The following is a 10,377-nucleotide window of genomic DNA, read 5'->3' on the forward strand; positions in this document are numbered from 1 at the left end:
TTCTTCAGGTTAATGTTAGCCAGCAGCAGACTGCTGTTCACAGAGGGACAGTTAAAATCTCACCTCCTGTTCTGGCTGAAGAATAAACAACCTGTGTTGATGTGTCTCCTCAAACATTTTCTCATCCAGACTCGTTTAACTTCTGCATCTGTTTGTTTCATGGCAAAGTTTCACTGCAGCAAACTGTTGCACCGTGTCTGTCTCCGGTTTGTTTACATCTGCTTCCACAGGAGATCACGTGAAACTGCGTCCCACGAAATCCTGAGATGATCTCACGAGATCACGTTCAACTGATTCATAATATTAATATAAAACTATAATAAGGCCTGGCTGTAACCTGGAGGACTTTGGAGAAAATTTAAATAGTATTTACTGAATATTTAATAGTCAGTGTCTTATTATGAACATCCAATTTAATTTTTACAAGAGAAGTTGCAAAAATGTTTGTGAATGCTGTCAATTACAGTTCTTAGAAAGACTGAAAATCGGAATTGGCCAAAATCAGAATCGGGAGGTCTGACCATTCAAAAAAACAGAAATCGGAATTGGCCAAGAAAACTGAAAACGGTGCATTTCTAATTTTAAGTAGGCTTTTTGGGATAAAATAAATTTGGCTGCTGACCCTGTCCACAGCAGTGCATTTCTCAGCTTCCATGCTGGTTCTCCTCTCTGCTTCGCCTAACTGGGGGCATGCTGACCACCATCTACTGTAGCTAATACACCGACTATAAATATGTACCTCACATAACCCCACATCAAATAATCTGAACTATCCCTTTAAGATGTGCGTTCCTTTGATAATGATGTATTTCATTTTGTTTTAATTGGATTTTAGAGCATTCACTGGGCCTTCAGAGTACAGTTCTTGTTTTATTGCAGAGCGGGCATGGGTGAGTTCATGGTGGTCCTCCAGGACAGCTTTGTAATCAGTGTCAGCACAGTTAAAAACATCTGGTGACACCTACACTTTCATCATCCTCACATAAATTTGTGTGCATGCCCCCCAAGCACCCAAATGGTCCTACTCTGCTCTGCACCTTACTCCTGGTGGACAGTACATTCATCCTCTAACCTGCATGGAAACTGGTGAGGAAGAAAGGAATGGTTTACAGTGTGTGCCCTCTGCTACAGCACAAATAATACTCTCTGTACTCTTTGTGCAATGGTCACAGACTATGGAGAGGTCGGGGTACTAGTGAGCTTCTAAGAAGTAACCATCAGTTACAAGAATATAAGATTTTGGTTAAAATCCCATTTTGATCTTACTTGAAAACGCAAACTTCAAGCTTCATAATTATTGAAGAAGTAGTGCCTGTTGAAGATTCTCTCTGTAGTTCAGTGGCTAGTTAATGCTACTTTATTGGAGCAAAAAAGAGCCAAACAAGAAAGACCACCAAAATCCAAACAAGATGTTCGCGAATCAGAAGTACAGAGGGAGCATTAAGTGACTATATATTCAATTCCAGCAGCATTTTAAGTGTGTGTGTGTGTGTGTTTGTGTGTGTGTGGTGTTTGTGGGGCTATAAAGAAAAGTATGAGTAAGTCACAGTCGGGCCTCTCAGAGTAGAGAGTCATCTGTGCATCCTCCCTCGAGGCCATAACGGAACTCCTGCAGGTTAGAAACCCCGTAGAAATGGATAAACGCCGCTGCCACGACCAGGACATGAAAAATCTGATGAGAGTGGAACTAGAAGGAGTGAAAGAGAGGTATAAGTATCAGTTTCATTCGTTATTATTTGGCTGTGTTTGATCAAACAATGGGAAAAAACATCCATTTTCTAAAGCTGTGTATGAAAAGGCTCCATTGTTCACTCATTCTTTGTTTTTAATCTGTTAACTTATTGTTTGATCAGATGATTCATGATTCTGATTTAACTCATGACCAATTTACTATCATTTACCAATTTTAGACTTTATCTAGTCAAAAGTTCCTCAGGCTTGTGTTTAAACAATATGTACCATGTGAAAACTTTTGAGAAAAAAACAACATTGTGCAGGCACCAAAAGTCAGATACTGAATCAGCACAGGAGTATAAATATTTAAAAAATACCCCATCATAGGGGTCTCTTAAACAGGTTGTCTACATGTATCAGTAAGATTTTGTAATGCCACAAAATATTTAAATTTAAGGCTAATTGTGCAATAACCAACAAACGTAAACATACAGACACACTCTTCTGAGTTAATATTGTACATATATTGTTAGCTCAAAAAATTTAAGTAAGCCAAAATGACAATAACTGGTTGAGTTAAAGAACATTTGTCCAAATATGTTTATTAGCAAAGTCCTATAAGACCACAACTGGATAACTGAGATATTCAAATTTAACTCTTGCGCTTGGAGTGAATTTTAGACCATCATTACAGTGTTCAATAACTAAATAAATACTTAGATAAATATATGCCTTTTCAAACATAATTTAAGGCAACATTTTCTTCCTTGAACTTAAAACTAAGTATGCTTTTAGGGCCTTTTGTTAGCATATGCTAATTGTTTTAAGTTTTAAGTCATATATACTTCTGCTGTCAAAGAAGCAAAGATGAAGCACTACATTGAAATGAAAGAAATCTAAACAAAGCAGATTTTCTCCCTCCATCATGGCAAATAAAGTAGTAAAATTCTATGTCAATTCTCTTATCCTTTGGGGAAAAGAGCACCTCTTTACCATTGGTACTATTTGTGCAACTAATCACCTGACTATCTTAAGTGCTATTATATTATGTAAACACATTAAATACTTACCCAAATGTCACACTTGCCAGGAAAATAGCGCTCAGGGATCCTAGCTGCGTACAGACCAGCACCAGTGATATACATGGCCCCCATCAGGTAGAACCAACCCATCTGGCCGACTGTGGTGGCCTTAACGAAGCCCTCCTCGATGGTGAAGTGCATGGTGGGAACAATGCCACTTAGTCCAAGACCCATGAACACACCTAAGAGAACTTCAGTTACTTTGTGTAGTTTTGAAACATCTACATTTCTAACAGTCATTCATAACTACAACATTTAATAAGCGTTTTCTCTGCATTTATTGGTTTGATTTGCAAGAAAGTTATGACCAGTGCTCAGAAAAGGCAACAACAGTGACAGATGTGTGATTAAACTACAATTATAACCTAAAACAAACAGCTGCATAAAATTACAGAGAAAACACTGTATCTAAAAATGCATATCATCCTGAACTGGTTAGCACCTGCTCTTGTAGGTCTGTGACGAGGTGTAGAGAACCGGTCCCACTGGGCCACTATGATGGCGGCAATGCCGAGTACACATACAATGGTGAGGTAGATAAGTCGAGGCTGAGGGGAACAATAGAACGAGTAGTACAGCCAGGGCACGAAGGAGCCCATGATCAGGAGGGCGATGCCCGAGTAGTCAAGCCTGAAGAGAGGGGGAGACACAGAGACAACAGTTGGGTGTTTGGCTGGAAGATCTGCTGGATGAAAGAAAGCTTTTCCCATTTTTCTAAACTCTGTATCTTTTCCCAAAATGATCAACAACTCAGCATTGGATTTTTGATTATCATCTTACGGTCACAGTTGTTCAATTTTTAAGTCAATAACTATTTTTTTTTTTTACTCACTGTGAAGTTAGGTTATATACCGTGGTCGTGCCATGGGAAATGTACTTTATCTAGCAGCTTTAACCACAGATCAATATAAAGTGCTTCACAATGCCTCACATTCACCCATAAAAATGGCAGAGCTGTGATGCAAAGTGCTGGCAGGCTCAGCAAAAGCAGCTCAGGGTTCAGTTTCTTGCTCAAGGACATTTGACATACAGAGAGGAGGGCTCACCAACCCTGTGGTTAAAGGGATGGTTTAGATTATTTGAAGTGGGGTTGTATGAAGAACATATTAACAGTCAATGCATTAGCTACAGTAGATGGCATTTGGCATGCTTTTAATTTTAGCCATTTAAGAGGGATTCAAATCATCAAATTCATTACAGATACAGATTGTAGGTGCGTCATGTTAATTTTGGCAGAACTATGGACCATTTTACCCAGAATCATGACTGCAGGGTTATTCCTCATTTATCACTATGAACTCTAGATGGCAAGCTGGAGCCGCACATCCAGTAAAAAATATGGATGTTTGAAATTGCCTGCTCTCAGAGTCTAAGACAGGAAAGGCGGTTGCAAATGACTCATTTAAGCCATACAATTTAAGTGTGTGACACACAGTGTTTGACAGTGGTGGCCTTACTTGGAGAAGGTGCGAGACACTTTCTCGGAGTGGCAGTAGACGGTATGAAAAAGCCAGGAGAAGCTGAGGCAGAGCACAGCTCCCAGGAAGAACATCCCGAACACCACCTTCTCTTGCAGTGGGGCCATAAAATACATGTTGGGCCTCAGCATGGTTAACGTGCCCAGACAAAGGAATAAGATCAGCCCTGAGGGAGAAAAAATAGTTTTACCAACAGACAGCGAGAGAAGAGACCAGAGCTATCCAAAATTATACTGTTAAAATATGTTATTAAACTACTGTGTGGTTGCAAACAAAAATTTGAATCTGCTGCTAAATCTGTTGCCCCTACATTTATCAATTTTAGAGATGTTATTCAAGGATTTCTTTATTCTAACCTAACAGGTGAGTCCAGATGTTTCCTGTCTCAGTGTGGATTCTGAAGATGCTTCCAAAACAGGCTCGGAAAGAGGGCATAGGGGGTCGATGTCCATGCAGGAGGTAATCGTTGTCCTTGAGCCACTCTGGCAGGACATGAAAAGGGATGACCCTCCAGCGCCCCTCCCAAACCTGAAAAACAAGAAAAGCTTTCACTCACAGAATCAAGTCTGTTTACACCTGCCATTAACATGCGTCTCCCGTGACTCAATCACAAATTGGCAACAATAAGTACATCAGTTAACACCTGGCATTACAATGCATCTTGTGACAGGGAATCACTTCCTTGCTCTATATGCAAATAGACACGTAGTTTATTTGTTTTCATTTGCAAAGGCTATAAAGTTTCTCCTAATTCAGCAACTCTAAAATTGGTCTTTTTTTTTTTTTTTTTTTACCAGAGACATAGAATCTAACATGTTAAATAAAATGCTGTTTATGGCCCCCAACTCCACAATTTTTACCCAATCATTAACAATAATAATAATTAATTTTCCCTTACATATATCATATTCATTCAACACTGGTTCATTCTTTATTTCTCCACTGGTCTTCCGTGTCCCCCATGGTGACTTGTGAGCATCTTATACAACACATGTGTCCTGTGTCTGATGTGGACTCATGAAAACACCCACATATGACTCACAGCATTCACAGGCTAATTCCTGGTTGTTGCTGTTGGCCCAGATCTGCAACTGTGTCCACTAACCTTGACCACAGAATTCTGCTGGATTTATGTGTCAGAACATGCTGCATTGATTTGTGTTTCCACACCTGAGATGGACCATCTCTGGAGATGAGCCCCAGTGCACCCAATCTACCTACAAGCATGTGTTGCAAGACTCAACTCATGTCTGAGCAGTAGAAGAGCAGAGAAAATATGCTTTTGAAAATGTTAGCTCTCAGTATTTTTGTAGCTTCTAAATGCATCTCTGTGGCTTGCAGTTCAGTTCCTCTCCTGTGTCACTGTTTGTACTTTCAGGCATCTGCTTTATTTCACTGTGTCACGTTTGCTTTGAATGCTGAATAGGAGTCATGTTAAGTTACTGCTGATGAAAACCCCAAATTTCCTGATTTTGCTGCTTCACAATAAAAGCCTTTGAACAACAACAAATAAATAATAATAGGGAACTTTTGTTGTGAAGAATTTGTAGGAAATGTGTTTATACACCATTTTACAGCCACTCGACTCAAGACAGTCATGTCATCAGTTGAATACACATCATGAAGCAGGTAGCTCTGTTGTGGAGATGCAAATCCCTGCCATGCTAGCCTGACACACAGAGTCAAACAAGTCAACCGAGTAATGTCAAGCCAGCATATGTATATGGAAACCGTCTAACCTTTGAGATCAACAAGGTGTTGAGTTTCAGCTTATTTAATGTGGCTGATGTAATATTTATGCTGGTTCAACATTAGGATCTTTTATTTTTCTAATTCTGTCACGTTTAAATGTTTACCAACCTACATGTAACAATCACAATCAACTCGGTCAGATTGAGAAGAAGCTAAATTCACTATTGAAAGACCCAGAAATTACTACCACCATATTTATAGTAACTATATCTATACTTGTTATCATAGAAACCTGTGTTTTCCGTTTAGAGTAAAGCTGTGGTTGGAGGCAGAAGTGAAGCCAGACTGGAGAACATGTGCTTCACACCAACCTCAGGCACAGATTTATTTTAGGTCCCCGCAGAAGAATAAAGTTTGGACGGGCAGTTTAGCCAAGTTAGATCTGGATTGGTGTTGTAAACCTACACAGGTTGTGTATTTATACCTTGTGTACAAACTCCTCCATCTTCTCCATGGCATGGTGAGCCTGAAGTGGTAAGGTCAGGACCTCTCCCACCTCATCATCCTCCTCTTCCTCCTCAGTAAGCATTGCAGCTCCCTTTAGAGAGATCACAAGAGAATGCTGAAGCTACTGAGCCATAGCTACTTTTTTTCTGGGAGTTGTCTGAAACAGTCCTACCTCTGGATGGACGCCTTTAGATGCTGCCTGTCGCCCCCCTCCCTCCTCCAGCAGTGGCCCAAGCTCCATCAGCTCAACATCTGGGACACGGCAGTCCTCAGAGATCCGGCAGTCTGCTTCACTTGCAGACCCGTTTCGGCCTGACATAGGGAGACTGCCTGATGACCCACTCACAGTCTCTGTATTCAGCTTCAGATGGTACAGATGGTTCAATTTCCTCCTGAGCAACCAGAATCTCAATCAACAATACCAGCCTAGTATGTTGACATAAACAGGAAATATGACTCCAGTTCTCAGTAGCTCTCAATATTCTCTGCACTGCAGACACATTTACCGGCAGACACAAATATAGACATAGAGCTAAACATAGACAACCAAAAATGGTCGCTATAATGTAGAGGTAAGAGGTGGAAAACAGAGAGTATCCAGGTCTAATTGTTACTGTGTTTTATATATACAAGGTTGTGTGCAACAGTGTATGGCAATGCAAAAGAAGCTAGAATAAATATTGTATAGCTGATAAGTAGATATGCATATTGTTGAACAATATATTTTAGGCTGAAAATTGAGAAAATATAATTATTAATATTATTTCAATAATGGAAACATGTAGAGCCATTTTTCAAAAAGCTGCAGACAAGAGATTTCGGAAAGGGATCAGATCTAAATATTTGAAAACCAAGAGTACTTTTTATGATTGGTTCTTTTTTTTGAGTAACACTTAGTTTTAAGAGGTGTGCATAAGACTGACATGACACTGCCATGATACTGTCATAATCATTATATGACACCTGTCATGAACATGAGGGATTCTTCATGAATAGTATGACTGTTGTCATTAAATGTCATTTAGTCAATTTTGTAATTTTTAATGCAAATTTAACATTGTTTGAGAAACTTTGCATTGAAAATAACAACAAAATAAAACAGAACATAACTGACCAAATGACACTTAATTACAACATTCATAGGTAGATCCATGTCATGACATGGTTATGATGGTGTTATATCAGTCTGGATCTATTTCAAGGTCTGTCATTAATTAATATACATAATTAAAAAAACAAATGTAGGGTGTTTCGGTTATGTTGTCACATACAGGTTTACAACAAATCTATTCTAGAACAGCAATGGTTTGTCGATTAATCAATCAATCGAGAGAAAAATAGTTTCCAGGTATTTTGATAATCAATTAATTGTAATTTTTCAAGAAAACATCAAACATTTGTTGTGTCGAGCTTCTTAAATGTGATGATTTCCTGCTTTTCTTTCTCATCAACAGTAACCTATTGAGTCGTTGGGATTTGGGCCATTTTGAAGACATCACTTTGGGCTATGAGAAATTTAGCAGACTAAATGATTAATTATTGTTATTTGCAACCCTAATGTATTCTTTATTCAAAGAACATGAAGACAGTCTAACACAGTTTTTTGCTAATGGAAAGAATATGTTTTGCAATTACAAGCTTATAGTTATCAGTTATTGTACCGGTATCAGTCACAATAAACAGATCAGTCCATATTGGTGCCTCACTGACAATAAGTTGCTTTACATACAGAGATGGATTTATGCGCATATATAGATGGATACAGTGTTTGTACAGTAAATACAGTCTACACAACTTTTCATATGACAATGAAAGACTACTATGCACATGTGTAGTACATACTGTGCTATCTATACATTACACTGTATTATATAGTACAGTAAGGTGAATCAGTATTGCAGAGTTGTTGCAGATCAATACTAAACATTTAAAGTGATTATTACTTTACCCGACTTGAAATCAAAATATTTATCAATCTCCTGATTTAATATGGCTGGTGACTAATTTGGGTCCCATGAAATCTGTTTCATCGATCAGATATTCACATCGAGAGAACAAAGGATCGGATAAACTTATGTAGATCTACGATGTCACCAGTCACATTTATCAGTTGACACTTATAGTAGTACAACACGGCATATATAAAGACAGAATAGTGTCATTTGATGTAGAGCTGAGGCTGACAACACAGACAAAATGTTTAATGCTGGCAGAGCCTGCTGGCAGACGGATGTTGATTAGCACAGCGGCAGTGAGAACATGGAGTTCAAAATGTAAACAACCGCAAGACACCGACCACTTCACGTTAATTCATCGCATATTTACGGTTCGGTTCACTTCATATCAAGGAGCTGAATTAAAATGTATTGAGCCCTGATAGGTTTAAGGTTAGCAGGTCACGGATCACTCATATATCATCATCTTGCTAACGTTACCTTTTAGCTAGCGCTGAGCTGTGGCTAACCAGTCGACACTGCTGTGTGAATTAACCTGCTAGCACAAAGATAAAAGTCTTACGCAAACACCGACATATGACGTTATCTAGATAGTCTAAAGTACTGACATCTGCTATAACAACATAATTAAATGGACATAAGTTACCTGACAAGGTAGCCTTCAAACCAGGAAGGTGAATTATTTATCGATATGCGAAACACAATCCTCTCCGGAAGTCGAGGACTCTTCCGTAAACTGTCCGCTTTACCAAAATAAGAGCGCCTGATGACCTAAAGGAAAACTCATATTTTCTCTTTGATCAACAAAAGTCTTAATTTGTTTATATAACTTCATGTGTTTCAAAAGTTTTTTTTTATCTGACTGAAATAATGTTTAAAAATAATTACTATAAGAATTATTATTAGAAATTTATATTATTATTTATTTTTCCTGATAATGAAATTACTGGTAATATAGGTTTACTATATCTAATTTCACAGGTTGTGAAAGTATTTTATTCTTATGAAAAATGCTCCATGACAGCCAACATATTCATGATTTTTTTAAATGAACTTTACTAGAAAAAATAAATGAACATTTGAAGTCAGACCTGTTTTTGTTGTAATAGTAATGCCCATTACATTTGGTTCAGTCAGAGTTAGGCAATATTAAATCATCCTTCCATCACTGTTCACTACATCTTAGCCTTTCTTGCCCTCAACTATGAATGAACCACAGTTTATATGAACTTCTTTTTAAAATACAAACGTGAAATTAGCAGTTATCTTGTTGGTATCAGCCATAAGATGTATCTAAGTATTGCTTATCCGTATTGTCTCAAAAAATCCATATCAGGCATAAACTGCCTAACCATAAACTACTGAATAGAAGAGAAATAAGCTTTTTCAAATGTAGAGGAATTAAAGAAAAAAAATGTGAGACAGAAAGGTTGTCTAAGAGGAAACGTGTACAATTGAATGAATTCCATATTATGAATTTAAAACTGCCCTATGCCTGAAGTTAGGCGTGGTGACAGAACTTTAAGCCCTGATTATAACATTAATTTCAGTATGTCTGAAGTTCCCATGACAGTAACAATACATCAAACATGTCCTAAACTCAGCAAACAGTCACTGGTTAAAGCTTTCCAAAACCAGCTCATTACATAACTAACGGTCTATTTTCCAGTAAGTCTTGTCTTTTCAGAATAATCACCTCTATTAAGTACACACCTCTTAGGTGTGCACACATTGCAAAACCAGGCAGAGATGCCAGTATTAAAACTGAGCATAAACAACAGGCCCTTTTGTACAGCAGACATTTTGACTTGTTCTTTCTGAATATCTGTGCAAGTCATGACAGCGTGATAGTGAACCAGGACCCTGAAACTGAAGCAGCTAAATGGAATTCAGCCATTATTAACTTTATTATTTACACCTGTGCTTTTCCTACAGTAGTCTGTACCAGGGCTTTGACACTGGAAAAACAACATATAATGCAAGTAAATG

General features: G+C 38.1%; 1 protein-coding gene across 3 annotated transcripts; it reads right to left on the bottom strand.

The window, feature by feature from the left end:
- Window positions 1-857: 857 nt before the first annotated feature.
- On the bottom strand, window positions 858-9,114 carry adipor1a (adiponectin receptor 1a). Of its 3 annotated transcripts, none has more exons than XM_084731871.1 (8): window positions 9,035-9,114; window positions 6,606-6,825; window positions 6,411-6,524; window positions 4,591-4,762; window positions 4,214-4,400; window positions 3,199-3,386; window positions 2,745-2,938; window positions 858-1,687 (listed from the first exon to the last, which is right to left on the bottom strand). In XM_084731871.1, exons 2-8 carry the CDS (start codon window positions 6,750-6,752, stop codon window positions 1,559-1,561), a joined length of 1,131 nt encoding a protein of 376 aa, XP_084587997.1. In that variant the 5' UTR covers window positions 6,753-6,825; window positions 9,035-9,114; the 3' UTR covers window positions 858-1,558. The 3 variants fall into 3 exon arrangements, with proteins under 3 accessions (XP_084587997.1, XP_084588013.1, XP_084588005.1); XM_084731887.1 differs by having other exon boundaries at window positions 6,606-6,794; window positions 9,035-9,107; XM_084731879.1 differs by having other exon boundaries at window positions 6,606-6,859; window positions 9,035-9,105.
- Between the last annotated feature and the right edge of the window lie 1,263 nt (window positions 9,115-10,377).

This window comes from Lutjanus erythropterus, chromosome 2 (assembly GCF_056507025.1).
Source record: "Lutjanus erythropterus isolate fLutEry1 chromosome 2, fLutEry1.hap2, whole genome shotgun sequence".
Lineage (NCBI taxonomy): Eukaryota > Metazoa > Chordata > Actinopteri > Lutjaniformes > Lutjanidae > Lutjanus > Lutjanus erythropterus.

Coding starts and splice junctions, on each gene's coding strand:
- adipor1a (XM_084731871.1), bottom strand. CDS start 6,752: ATGTCAGGCCGAAACGGGTCTGCAAGTGAAGCAGACTGCCGGATCTCT. Junction 6,525..6,605: donor CTAAAGGCGTCCATCCAGAG/GTAGGACTGTTT, acceptor ATCTCTCTAAAG/GGAGCTGCAATGCTTACTGA. Junction 3,387..4,213: donor GTGTCTCGCACCTTCTCCAA/GTAAGGCCACCA, acceptor CCCTCTCTTCAG/GCTTGACTACTCGGGCATCG.